Consider the following 14,355-nt stretch of genomic DNA (forward strand, 5'->3'; position numbering starts at 1 on the left):
CATCACTCCTCAAAGTCCTCTGGCTTAGGGAAGGGCAACAACTGGATGTTGGACGTGGAACATGATAAGCATTTCTAAGCTCGTCGTGCACCCGCGTAGCACAGCCAAATCAACCTACCATTTTCGCGTAAACTGGTATTCGACCACATCAGAAAAGAATATGTGTTATGATCATTAATCTCGTGTGCTTTTTCCCGTTAACACAGTAGCCTATGTTTCTTCATTGCAACGCGATGCGGATTGAGTGCTCCAATGCTGGTTTCGGGAGACCGAAATAGGGGCAGTCCCCCATTGAGGTGCTGATGCGGCCTTAGGACAAGCGATGGCGATGGGGAGGTTGCTTTTGTTCAGCGGTCTCAGTCTTTCGCTGGTTGCACTGTGTATGTTGGCAGTTGCTATCTCATCGGATCACTGGTACGAAACGGACGCCAGAAAATATAAGGACCGATGCCGAACTTTCTCGAACCGCAGGAGCGACCCTGGTTTCATTTATATTCCCAACCATAGTCTTCCGCTGCGTTCAAGCCGAGCGAGATTGGACCGCGGTCCGAACAGCCTGCTGGTTCGGAATAGGCGCCAGCTTTTTGCAATGAGCGCAGCAGATGAGTGTAGCAGGCGTTACAACTCGACCAACATGGGTCTATGGAAGAAATGCCATAGACTAGGATTTGACCAGGATATTGAGGATCTCATTCAGAAAGGTGATGCTATGTTACGTAAACGCATGGAACTGTCAGCTAAGAATGTTCACATTTTCCACGTAGCGTGCTCGCTAAGTGAGATGGAAAATACAGTTTGTCATTGCAATGGAAGAATCCCCGATGGCTAAAATGTAATCTGTTTTGCAGCTGATACGTATCTTTCATCTCAGACCTATTAGGGCATCCACCGTTGTCTGTAACAAAAACAGTAATACATGTGCGAGTCCAACCTGTGAATTGTCCTACAACATTATGATTTTAAATATTAGCAGATTATGCAAAATCATTTGTAAATTACAATTGGTGCAATAATGTGAGGGGACAATGACTCTTTTTCTTGTAACTGTGGAACCTGATGGTCTATTCGTATGAACCTATTCAAATCTAAAGGGGTATCAAAACTTGATCGCTACTCAGCCAGTTCTCAAAAGGTTTCACCGAAACGTTTAGTGTTTCGCCTACAACGTTTTAGTGGTATGTAGTTAATAAGCACATCCACAGCGTATGAACCAGTGCGTGGCTATAAATAGTCACATGTAGAAGGAAAGGTAGCCTATATACAGCTGTGCTGCCCCCGGTTTAAGACCTGTGCAGGGTGAGACATTGTATAGACCAGCGTGTGGAACCCCGACGCTCCTACTCACCTCAAAGCTCCTTCTTATTAGAGGTCAGACGAAATATTTCACACAAAGGCAGAGATTAGGTAAATACTTGAAAGCTGAAGATTGAGGAGAACTTGACCCTTGGCTAAGGACAATTGCCGCTTGGTAAAAATCTTATATGAAGGCTTTTATGATTGCTGCAAATAAAGACTATAAATAGGCTTATACGTCACGTAAGAACTGGCATCCCGTAACGTCAGATAGCCTAATCCTATTATGTTCATTCATTAAAATGATTATAAATAAATATATGAAACATTAGAGACAAACACAATTTGAGATGATCAACGTTTTGACCCTTAACTAATGGAATTGTCTCTTCCTTTTTAAATTAGCTACGAAGGAAGTGACAGTGTTCTATCATCAGTGACATTTAGTTTGATAGTTAACTACTTCACACACAAAAATATTTCAAAATGATACTGCTTCACAGTGGTCTCCTTTGATTTGCCAGCTAAGTAGCACAAAGTAGCTAACATTACTAGGGGTCGCGGCTGATAGTTAGCTAACTGCAGTGTTACTTAAAGCAACCTAAGCAAAGTTAGCCGTCTTCAAAGGCTGCAACGAGCAAACAAACCGTTACAGGCTTTTAGAGGAAGGCTTTTTGTTGTTGTTTTTGTCGTTGTTGTTGTTCGAGACGAATTATGTTTGGGATTATAATCCTGAAGCTAAACTGTAGAGTGGAATAATAGCCTAATTAAAAAAAAAAAGTTATAATAACCTGCACCTCAAACTCCTCTATGTAGGCTATATGGACAGTGAAGTTTGTAAGTGGAATGGAAAGGAAAGTGATACTCCTGATCCCGATATATTTATCAACTGTGAGACTATTAATAACGATCTTTTAAATATTCACCAGTCTTATCTCCCCATTTCCAGAAATTGAACGTCTTCAGGCAGGTCTGGGTAGAGTAGCAATCATGATAGTAGTAAGTTTCATTTTCGCTAGGACAGAGGCTGTTATTGTCTCATCACTAGACATTGCATTAGACAGTGATTCAGAGCATAGGAGCTCTGGCAGTGTTGAATCTGAGAGCATCTGTCTGTCCATCTCATTTCTCATCTGTTGTGTCTCATTTCTCATCTTTGTTGGGCATGTTGGTCATTGTGACACTTGTGCTGGATTACTGGTGCTGGATCAGAATAGAGTCCAGTGGACAGGTTTCACCCACTGCCTTCTGCCCAATATCCACTTGTTCAGTAGGAGACAAACAGAGCAGATCAAAAGATTTTCCTTTATGATTTTTCCGTGTTTGTGCCTGAACTCTTATAATCTGTACTAATTTTTCTTCATTTTATACAACACTACTTTGTCAATGTCATCCTAATCCCCATGACTGACAGTTCCATCATCTGAATGTAGCTGTCATGTTTCTATGCCTTGGGTGTTTTAACATGATGTTTCTATAAATATTTTTCTACCTGTAGCTGTTACCCATTTTGTATATTTCTATATTTCTTATATTCATATATTTAAATTCTATATATTTCTTTTTTTTTTATCCAGGAATCATTGAGCGATGCTCCTACATCAAGTACTACTACTCCTTTACACCGTCACTGCAAAAGGAATTGTCCTATAACATCACCAAGACTATTCAGCAAGATGACTGGCATGCCCTGCGTATGTGAAGTTCCTCTTTCACCTGAGAAAGAGAGAGAGACAGACACAGAGAGAGACAGACAGACAGAGAGAGACAGAGAGATGGAGAGATGAGTGCAGGGGTGAGGTGTATGGTGGGAACATGGCGTTACGTCAGGTGAATGTGAACATGAGTCATTCAGTGTCACACTGATTTGACATGGTGACAGATGGTCTTTGAGTTGTCAGACATGGACTGTTTAACTGATGGTACAGAATTAGTGAATTAGTTCACAAAGGACACTCTAACGTTATTTTCACTCTGTTGTATATCTGTTGATTTTCATAGTGTGACATCTTTAATATGGGTTGTTTTTTTTTCCAGATCTGCGGCGGATGACAGCTGGTTTCATGGGGCATGGCTTTGTCCATTATCCTGTTTGGCTGGACACGTGGGTGTGCTTGGCTGCTGCTGGGAACAAGGCCTCATGTATTATGTAAGCTGGCCTGCTCTTCCTAATGGGAGGTGTAGGAGAAAGCTTTCTGTATGGGTGACCTGACTCTTCAACGGACTTTGAGTGTAGATCTCGTGTTTTAATGTATAGAGATATGTCCATAACACTTTAATATTTGTGACTTTATACCAGTATCAGTATTGTCTTAAAAATACATGTTACTATACCAGTTTGCTGGAGAATGAACATGAAAAATGTCTCTATGAAAATGCAACACACCTGTCTACTCATTTGCTGATTTCACTGACGCAAACCCACAGTTACTTAACGTGAATTGAAGTGGAGCAGATTCTTGTCATTGAATTACAGAATTATTATCTCTAGGCCCTCTCACCACAATTAGGGTTAAATCCTGCCAGCTACTGTTCAGCCACACAACAGCAATGCTCATGTTCTAACTAATCTTTCTTTAGAGATCATGATTTCATAATAAAATTCAGGCATATTTTCAGTTAAACCTGAGTGAATGTTTTACCCCAATTTGTCTTAGTTAGCTATTTAATGATGTAACAGTGCATAACTGTTGATGTCTACAGAAGAGCAACTTTTTTTTTATTTTTTTTAAATATATCTTCCCATAAAGACCCCCCTGCTGTACTTCAGGCTTTGTTTTTGTTCGTGTTTGTCAGTCACTTCCAGACCTTTCTTATATCCATTGCTTCTCTTCACAGGGACTTTCTGCATCATCTCTCTGTGCACATGTGTCGCTGGCATCAACTTTGAGTTGTCCCGTTACCCACGATATCTCTATGGTCTCCCAGACGATATTAGTCATGGTTACGGCTGGTCCATGTTCAGCGCCTGGGGAGGGCTTGGTCTGACTCTTATTGCTGGGTTCTTCTGCACGTTGGCCCCCTCCATTCACCCGCCCCCGTCATCCCACCACACCTGCCAAAAGTCTCGCATGGGGAACGGAACAGTCTGCTGAAAAGCCACAAAAAAAATAGGAGACTCACTGACTTATTTTCTTTGTTCTTCACAAAACCCAGACATCTTGACAGGACTACAGAGAATTTCAGCAGATACAGAAGATCAGTGGGATGCAATGTACCTTTTTTTGGATATTGTCAAGGATCCATTTTACCACTCACACTTGTGCTATAGACAGTTGGTTTAAGCAAAGGGCAGAACTTTCAGAAGATTTGTACAGAGCTGTATAAAGGAAGTGGTTTATGTGACCTTGCTGGAGCACCTAGGTGTTACTTCCTGTAATGCACGCTACTTGGGATTGCCCATCATGACAGAACCGGATAATAAGTCAAATCCATTCGTGTTCATAAACTGCATCGTCCGCATCAAAAAATGACAAAACCATACATAGTGTACACCAGAAATTCAGTCAGATTACATTGTGTGCTGTAGTTGTTTTCAGTGTGCAAATGAATTCTTTGTCCAATAATAAACCCTTGTTTGTAACACCTTGCATGGTTTATGACTGTGTATATACCGGAGAATATAGTTTAAGGACATGTAGAATGGGATGACATGTTCCTTCCAGTTTACAGTGACCCGTTCAGACAAAGTGCAGCATTGAGGCACAAATATTCAGACCAGCACAAGTGTTGAGTACTCTGTTTTATTTATGATTCTGTTGATTAAGACCTGCAGACAACGGGTCAATGTTCTTCTTAGCTCTTCATTTTGTGTTATTTATCACAGCAGCATGTGTAAATCCACGGCAGGATTTTATGAGATTTATGACTGAATGTAGAGGAATACTGTTTAGTACAGGGCGATCAGGACAGGGAGGGAAGGGGAGACAGAGAGAGAGAAAGAGGAGAGAGAGGGATGGGAAATTATTCAGTGCCCCTTCCCCAGGGGCCAGATGGTTCTGTGCTGCAGTCACATCACCCTTTCATCACACTCACAATGATCTGCAATGTCACCCTGTCTCTTCAGGAAAAAACAACAACACATGTCTAATATCCTTACCTTCATCCTTTCATTCTGTATCATGTCAATTCTATTCACAGTTCACACTTAGTTTAGATCAGCTGACAAATCTAGTTTCCCCATTGCTCTCTCTGTCTGAGTTTGGTTCTGTTTAAGGGAGCATAGGCACTATCAGTACCACACGGTGGTATTCGCGGTGTCTAACCCTCCCAGTACCACGATTCTGTCTTCACTTCAGCTACAGGAGGTCAGACCCCTCACTCCCACCGATCAGCCAGGCATTGCTCCACCCTCTGATACAGAGGATCAGCTATGTCGCCCCACTAATCTGGTGGGAACCCTAAGGTCCTCCTAATGGAATCAGGGTATCAGAGGTCATAACCCCTCAGACTGCATCACTGCGTTTCAACCATGGTCTTCTCTTAGCCTGGCACAGAGCACAGGCCCTGCCCTGCCCTGGACTGCTGTGACTCTGTGAGGAACAGTCACAGTCGTAGCCTAAAATAGAGGACATGAGATGAACGTATGGAGATGTAGACAGATGAGTCAATCATGTCATTAGTTTAAGATGTATTATTTGAGCTGTTACTGAGCACGCAGACAGTGTTGCTGTTTTTGCCTCAGCTCTCATGTCTCACTCCTGTGAATGGAGACAGTCTAACACAGCAGGTCCAAAGCATCCAAAGCCAAATCGCACACAGCCTCAGTGTCACTCTGACTGTGGCCATGTGTTGGTGTCATACACTATGTGGTCTGTGTTGTGACTCAAAAACAAACAAAATAAACAAACAAATGCCATTGTGGGAGGGAACAAGAGAAGTTTAACAAGAGCTTATGTTAGGTTATAACTAGTCTTGGGAGTCTGCAGGCTTTTCGTTTGTTGCAGAGTCTGTGTGTTTAGTGGCGGTCCACGCCGGCCATCTGTAGGAGGTCTGTCGCAGTCTGGGCTGGGGCTCTGAGGGCTGTCTGGAAGCCGGGGGGGGGTGAGTGAAAGTGGCCGGGAGTGACTGTGGGAGGGGGCAGGTAAGGGGCCCAGGCGGCTGTGTGCAGGGAGGAGAGGTGGGCAGCGTCGAGCAGGCCATGGTGCGGAGGCTGGGACACTGCTGTGGAGCTGGCCGGGACATCCATCTCTGTGAGAGCATGCAAAGATTTAAGCCAGTGTGGCGGATTGTCGTCCTGGAGACAGTCTAAACTGCCAGAGGATGCTGGGATACCTGGAGACCAGAGACCAGACAGAAATCTTTGTATCACGCCTGACTTTAGGGTTCTGGTGTTCTTTATTTTCAGAGGAGTTCTGACTTTGACCTATTTTAGCATGTTAGAAGGAATCTATTATATCTTTTTATTACATGCTACATAATGAAGAGACTGTCCTAGAAAACCTTTTTTCTGTATTTTTTCTTTCTTTTTTTGAGTGTGTGCGTCTAACCTGTGATGATGGCAGGATCCATCCAGCTGGCTGTCCCCTCCCAGCTGAGACTGTGCGACATCCCCACTGAGCCTGCCCCCACACCAATACTGTTGACACTGGAGGTGGATGATGAGGAGGAGGAGGAGGTAGAGTTTGGGAGCCCCCCAAAGTTGATATTGATATTTGGTAGGAGTGCCCTCAAGCCATCCTGCCATTCTTTCACATTTATACTCTCTATGGAGCTGCCACTGTCTGCAGGAGACAGAGGGGAGACAAGACCTCAGTTAGACAGGTGAGAGAAACATTTATTCCAATGAACAACCAATACCAGCTGCTTGTACTTGACAAACTGAGATGCCCTGCCGATTACAGACAGATTACAGACCAAGAGAAGTGCTTAAGAAGCATCCATCTCTCATTAAAAGTACAGCTAAAGGCAAAAGACAAAGACACACATGGAGGCATCTGAGGATAAGGAAAAGGAAGGAGAGTAAAAATACTTGTTATTGGTTTTCCTTCCCAGGGGCCAGTTCTTTTACCTGACATTGGCATGGTGCCATGCTGGCGCTGTGTTGGCATGCTCAGGTCTAAGAAGTGACTGTGTGTGGCCATTTGGTTAAAGTGTGCAAGGCTGTGATGGGTGTGCATGCCCATCCACGGGTGGCGGGCAGCGTTTGCGACGTTTGCATGTGATGGCAGGCTTAGACTGAAAGAGCTGTGTAAGGCTCTCTGCTGCAGCTGGGACAGGCGCTGCTGGCCGTTGGGCAGGCCAGCGGTGTGGAGGTGCCCTGGCGACAGGGGAGATGACTCCTGAACCGAAAGCTCCTTCTCTATCAGGTCAGCCAGGGCCTTCCTGGTCACGTCAAAGGGGTCGAAGCCAAGGTCATCGTCCTGCTGCTGCTGCTTGGCAGAGGAGCCAAAACCAAACGCAGCCTGCCAATCATGTGGACCGAGGACACAGGGATGGTGTCTGACAGACAGGAACAGGGTTAAGAAACCATAATGCACCAAATACTGATGTTTATGTGCTGCACAAAGGAAATGCTTGATATACTGATGTAAACCACATTACACCAGAGTCACAAACTACAGTACTGCAGGATCTGCTCTGATTCAGACTATCATGAAGATCACAATTTTATGACAGAAACTACAAACTGATATTGCAATATTCATTTATTAAAACTGGTACAAGATAATATGCTTACAAACCTACTGAGATCATTATGTTGATGACTGAGGAATTTTTTTTAGGTTTTAATTTAGGAGTAGGCACTGAGAACAAATGCTATGATCAATATGACTGAGGGGGTAAAAAAGATGAATAGCTTCTTATGTAGGTAAAGATTTAAAGATTCCAACACAAAAGTTAAAATGTATGGGCAGGCTCAGGTGTGTGGTTACCTGATGTGAAAAGGCTGTGAGGTTCAGGGGTCATGGGCCAGTCTGAGCTGCCCTGGGGGGAACTGGGAAAAGAAGGCTGGCCACTGGAGATGGGGTTGGGGTGTCTGAAGTTACTGTTGTCTGAGAAGAGCGACTGGGACTCGGCTGCAGCACCCTCAAAAGGTGAGCGAGCGGTAATGTCCGAGACGCTGAGGGGTGTAACCAGGCTGGGTCTGCTCAGACCGGGGGGAGGGGAGGGAGAGTCACTGTTTGGAACCTGGAAAATCACACGGTAATCAACACCTTCACCTCTTAACTAGGACCATGAATAGGGTATTGGCAATGACAGCTGAAATCGTAGGCCTCTTACCTGCTGTGCATTTTCACCATCTCCTAAACTAAGCGACTCTGCAGGTTGATCAGCAGGTCTGAAATAAAAACATGTTAGATAATTATTCATTCTGTCAGAAGACCAGTACATGACCTGTACGATGAAAAGCTTTGAGAAAAGCTAAAGACACTTATATCAACTATAAACTAGAATATTAACATCCATCAACACATGGTAGACAGCATGGGCTAAACACATACGCGTGCGTGCACACATACACACATGCGTGCGCATGTACACACCACATACATTAACACACACACACACACACACACACACACACAGGTGTGCAGGTATACCTGGAAGGATTGTGTGTAGAGGGAAAGGAGGGGAGGCTGGCAGTCTGCTCTATGTTCAGCTGTGGCTCCACCTCCTCTGGGGTCATGTGATCTGAATCTGTCAGACCGTCTAGCAGTGAGGGGGATTTGCGGTGCTCTGATGGTAAACCATTGGGTCATTTTGCCATAACTCTGTAGTGACAGCCAACCTTCTTTACTGGTACTGTTAGGCCTGTGGTAAAAACACAAAATATTTTTTTTTTAAAACAGATGAATTATTTATATGTCCTACTCTGAAACAGTGTAAAACTTGATAACCAATTAAATGATAATAATAAATGATAAAAGATTTGGGTATTAGTCTGAGGAGGCAGGCGCTTGTGGATTAAGACGAAGTGATAACATGAGTGGGTTATCTGAGGCTCTCTGTGAGACAGGGTAAATACGCCTGCTAATAAAAACCTTTGTATGGAATTGGGTTTCCCTTTGACTTTTCCCCGGCACAGGTGGATGTCTGTAGGAAGTTGGGGTTTGTTTTATAAAGGTCTTGGAGTAGTTTTTGTTCATATTCTTGATGTTTTCCTGCCTGAAAGCAAATATCAGAATTTATTTATAATTGTTATCAAATACTCAACATAGTATACATATCATTAAAAGTAAGTATTTCAGATAAGAAATATTTTTTAAATAATTAAGGAAATACTTGAAATATTTGCATAACGTTTTCATGCCCAGTCTGCCTTGTGGCCTCTCAGTGAATCACATTCAATCATCTGTACGGTATGAGTACAGGTTCTTTATCACATACAAATGTCTGTATGGTATGAGCACAGGTTCTTTATCACATACAAATGTCTGTATGGTATGAGTACAGGTTCTTTATCACATACAAATGTCTGTATGGTATGAGTACAGGTTCTTGGAGGTGTAGAGTCTACAGAGGCATTACCTGCATCTCCTCTTTAGTGAAACTAGCCGCCTCGTCACCCAGTTCATGTAGATACATACAGTCTGGTTTGGGACATTGCATGCTTTTCAGAAAGTAACTGCAGTACTTTGTTGTACCTAAGGACGCCTTTAAAACGCAAAGAAAAATGTCTCAGCAAAAGAGATAGACTTGAACAGAGCATCTGCTCACAGTTACTACAGTATGTTGCATGTATACTTCAGGTTGTGGACAATGTGTGTGTAGTAATTCAGTGGACTTACTTTAAGTGTTCTCCCATCAACAACCACGTGTTAACACACTGTATTGCTCTCAGGGCATCCTCTGAGCGATGTAAGTCACGTAGGCACTGGCACTAGGACACTGCAGAGAGAAAACACATAATGCGAAAACGACATTATTAAACATGGAGTACGGATTCAAACCTTTCCATAACACATGAGCAGACTCTAAGATACACACGTACTGACTGTACATGAATGTCCATACTCTCTCACAGATCCGCCTTACCTGTGATCCAGCGTAGGACGTGCTATTATTGATGACCACTTTATGGATTTTCCCAAACTTCCCAAAATACTCCGGCCTTTCAGGAACTGGAAAATGAGCAGAACCAGGATTTTAGAAAACAATTCAACAGCACATCAGTCAGCTCCCTTCTTACAGACATTTTAGTTTTCCACTATACACACGGTTATATATATATATATATAGTATAATATATATATATATATATATATATATATGTATGTGTGTGTGTGTGTGTGGGTGTGTGTGGGTGTGTGTGGAGAGAGAGAGAGAGAGAGAGAGAGAGAGAGAGCAAGAGAGCGTGAAGAGAGAGAGAGAGGACAACCAGTGGAAAGACAGAAACAAAGAAACTAGCTCAGACGTCAGATGGTCAGAATGAGCTGTAGAACAGCCTTTAAATCTGAGCAGCAATGTGGCCCAGCTGAGTGGTCTTTCTTCTGTTACTCTTTTACATTTCTGGTCTTAGACACTTTGCACACTGTAGTGTGGATTCAGATTCACACTACACTGCAGTTTAAATTCTGATTGGGATCAGATCAGTTTGTCTGATACAGATAAGCAGAGAAACTGTCAGTTACAGTGCGCTCATTGAACTAAACTGCAGTGAAAAAACTGTGTGTGGAGTGTGAAAATGGGTCAGGTATTTCCTTTGTGCAGTAAAACCATGTGACTCACATGACAAGACTTTTTTTTGTCCTAATCTCATTTGCTACTCATGGAACAGAATTCTGACAGTAACATGCGGCGAACCACTGATTTCACTGGTATGATGTGAGGAGAGTATATAAAAGGGCATGATTAGAGTTTATCTATTGTCTTATTCTGACATAAGCATACAGAAAACCAACAGTGTTTCCATTCCAAGTCAAGTTAATCACCTCAATAGCTAAGAAGATTAGTCTGGGCAAGTTATTCCAGTATAGCAGTGGACTATTGAAAATACAGACTAATTAAATGAACCTTTTCACAAAAATTAAAGGAGAATGTAAACTGTACTGTAAATGTAATTGGGCCCTCCATAAACACAGACAGTCTTCATAAAACATACAAACTGTTTTGTTGTCTGAGTTAAAAATGCCTTGTCCATAGATTGCAAAACCACATTAAACAAATCAATAACCGAGCAAACAAAGTGAAGGTAATCTATATGTGAGAGGAAAAAAAGGGACTGACCTCAGGATCAAGCGAGCCTTTGGGAAAGCCCCACCACAAACACCAGGTTCCTCTGCACCACACGAACACTGGCCAGGTGTTTACGGTTTTCTGTTACCTTCTGTTTCTTTTCGTTCTGCTTCTGTTTCTTCTCATTCTTTATCCTCTGGATCTCCTCCTGTGACAGAGGCTTATAGACAGCTGGGTCCTCTGGGTAGGGCTATCCAGAGACAGACAGAGGGAAGAGAGCTGACTCCTGACTGTAGCCTGAATCTGCTGCTCTACCGGCCAGTCCTTTGACTTGTCTAAACTACAGAGGTATCTAAGTGAGCTCTATGCCATCAAATGTGTTAGTTCTGTGCTAACAACAGACTAACACACTGGCAATGGGGCTTCTCTGAAATATGAGAGGCCTACAGGTGATATACTTTGGTTATGTTTATGGCTATTTAACACAGAAACACGTTGTCTGATCGGCAACAAACAAAAGAGTGTAAGACGCAGTACTCTCCGTAACCCACAGGGGCTCTCAGTAACCTTGGCCCTTCCTCATGGTAACCTCGACCTGTTTCTCCCCGTAACCTCATCCTATTCTCACCGTAACCTCGGCAACCTCAACCTGTTCTCACCTTCCTGCAGGCGGGGCAGAGACCATTCTCATCTGTGCGGATGCGGTGCCAACAGAAGCGGCAGATCTGGTAGCCACAGGTGCAGGGGAAGAAGTTGACATCGTCGATCTCCAGGGGCTCCATGCACAAGGGGCACTCCATGGGCTCGTCCTTCATGTCGGGGCTCCGGGACATCCTACGGCAGCACACACAGGGCAGAGTCACACTTCACAGCTGCTCAGGACAAATCACCGCAGAGCGACAGAGGGGACAATACAGACACAGAGTCAGAGTCAATTACTGGTGGTTCTGCTTGGTTGGTTATGGGGCTCGGCGGCAGAGGAGGTTTTCAAAGATATCCATGGGAAAAGACTGGATCATAATTTGAATGAAATCAGTTCTTATGATGAAAACATACAGTATAGTTAATGTCTTAGTGTTTACTGTCTTAACCTGGTAAACATGGTGCATAATAGCTGATGGGAGATTAATCTCTAGGAGAGGATGGCAGGAGTGTAGGTCCCATTGTTTTTGAACAATAGACAAGTGCCATTCTAGCATAAACATTTTCATCACAGAGCCATATGTAAGTCTAACTAACAGGTTTCAGCATGCCGCTGCACTGCGCTGAGGGTTATCCAACCAAAGGGCTTTATCTGCTGTGATGTCCAAAAAATACAAGAGCTAAAATACACAGTGGCTTCAGACCATAGTAAGCGACGACAGCTTTCAGTCATGTAGCTGAATCCAAATACACAGGCTCTGCGTAACAAACATGACCTGACGGAAAGAGCGTTTCATACAAATGTCACGTTCACAACAACCGCTTACCTCTTCATAAAGGAACAGAAACGTGCACAACGATATGCCAAAAACCAAAACCGATGATAAAAAATTATCTGGTGCTATCAATTTATGATTTGTCTTGTTTATATTCATTTAAAAAATTCTACCCACAAAATGTGTACAGCAATGAATGTTTAGCTTTGTGCAGTTAACATCTTCACGACGACCAAACACACGCACAATCACAGATAGTCAGTCCTACATGGCACTGACGAAGAACACATAATCAATATACACGTAATGGTCATAAATGTTAGGAAAATTTAAGAAACTGACTACAATGTTCACGTATCTTCACGATATATCTCGATTCTCTTCCCGTTATCACATTTCAGCTGTTGAAGATATTCGCAACGTCAACATTCTCATTTCTCATATATGCAAATATTACGTGTGAACATTAATAACTTGTCTTTTTTTCTGGACAATGTTATCAAAATGTTTTTGCGACCCACTGATGTTTGTCTTATGGCAGGAGATACTAACAAAAAACCTCTGGTTAAAAATGTTTTAATTTAGAAGGAGCCATATGCTCGCGTCATGTCAGATGTGTTAAAAGCCGGTCAGGTGCCTCCACAGCTGGACAGTCCTTCACTTGACGTGCGGCAACGAAAATAGAATTGCTAGAATAATCTTCTCAGCGTGAGAAGTGAATGGTTGATGACTTCATTACAAACCTAAAATATTTCAAACAGAGGTCTTTCTTTTAATAACAGCTAGTAAACAGATGCTTTGCTACGGACCGGTTAGTTGAACAATATCTGCAATGATGCGGCCTACACGTTCACAAAGCCTGCGGTTCTCCCACTCTTCGGTTCGACAGTGGCGGAGGGACTTCGCCCTACTCAACCTTTGACTTTCCCTAAACTAACGACTGGGCAACAAAGCAAAAACGTGGAACAACAAATGTTCTTACGTTTTTGTAGACATGTGTAATTAACTGCCACTTTACAATTTCGTCCAGCCAATTTAATGCGGTAGTTTGTGGATAGCTAGCTACTCACCCTGGTCCTATTGCAGATACTCCTCTCCAAGGATATTCACACCAATTTGGGCGGGATTGCTCACTCTGAACTGCCCAGATTTGTTTTAGCAAACACTCTCAATAACAAACCTTTATTGTCAGCTCTGATTTCAGATGGTGACTGGATGTTTTTTTTTTTTTTTTGCTTTTTCAGTCTTATTACTTCTTTAGACAGTAGCTTCTTACCACCATCTTACACTGAAATGAGGAGGAGGGAATACGGTATCCAGTCATAACACACTGAGGTTGCGCAAGCAGAAAAACGCAATGTATTGTGGGGACTGTAGTTCAAAATTATCACGATTACTTGCGTCTTTTAAGGAGTTAAATTTTTGGTAATTGCATAAAGATAGTAATTCGACCTGAGCTTTGGCGGCATGATCAATCAGAGCTGTTATCGAGGATAAGTTCTCATTAAACATAGTATTTCGTATC

At 42.9% G+C, this 14,355-nt stretch overlaps 2 protein-coding genes across 2 annotated transcripts; one reads left to right on the forward strand and one right to left on the reverse strand.

Moving 5' to 3' along the window:
• The first annotated feature begins 322 nt into the window (after positions 1–322).
• Positions 323–4,388, forward strand: LOC115805878 (transmembrane protein 178B). The gene is given in 7 exon segments (XM_075353547.1): positions 323–701; positions 2,871–2,987; positions 3,331–3,359; positions 3,361–3,396; positions 3,398–3,445; positions 3,447–3,471; positions 4,132–4,388. Coding segments are annotated over 7 exon segments (891 nt in total).
• Positions 4,389–5,055: 667 nt separating this feature from the next.
• LOC115805615 (CCR4-NOT transcription complex subunit 4) lies at positions 5,056–13,922 on the reverse strand. Its single transcript, XM_075353546.1, is given in 15 exon segments — positions 5,056–6,567; positions 6,783–7,016; positions 7,304–7,712; positions 7,715–7,734; positions 8,169–8,424; positions 8,518–8,575; positions 9,263–9,402; positions 9,766–9,891; positions 10,026–10,054; positions 10,057–10,095; positions 10,098–10,125; positions 10,273–10,358; positions 11,464–11,662; positions 12,072–12,246; positions 13,901–13,922. Coding segments are annotated over 14 exon segments (2,115 nt in total). The 5' UTR covers position 12,246; positions 13,901–13,922; the 3' UTR covers positions 5,056–6,250.
• Positions 13,923–14,355: the final 433 nt, after the last annotated feature.

Source organism: Chanos chanos, chromosome 2, assembly GCF_902362185.1.
Source record: "Chanos chanos chromosome 2, fChaCha1.1, whole genome shotgun sequence".
Lineage (NCBI taxonomy): Eukaryota > Metazoa > Chordata > Actinopteri > Gonorynchiformes > Chanidae > Chanos > Chanos chanos.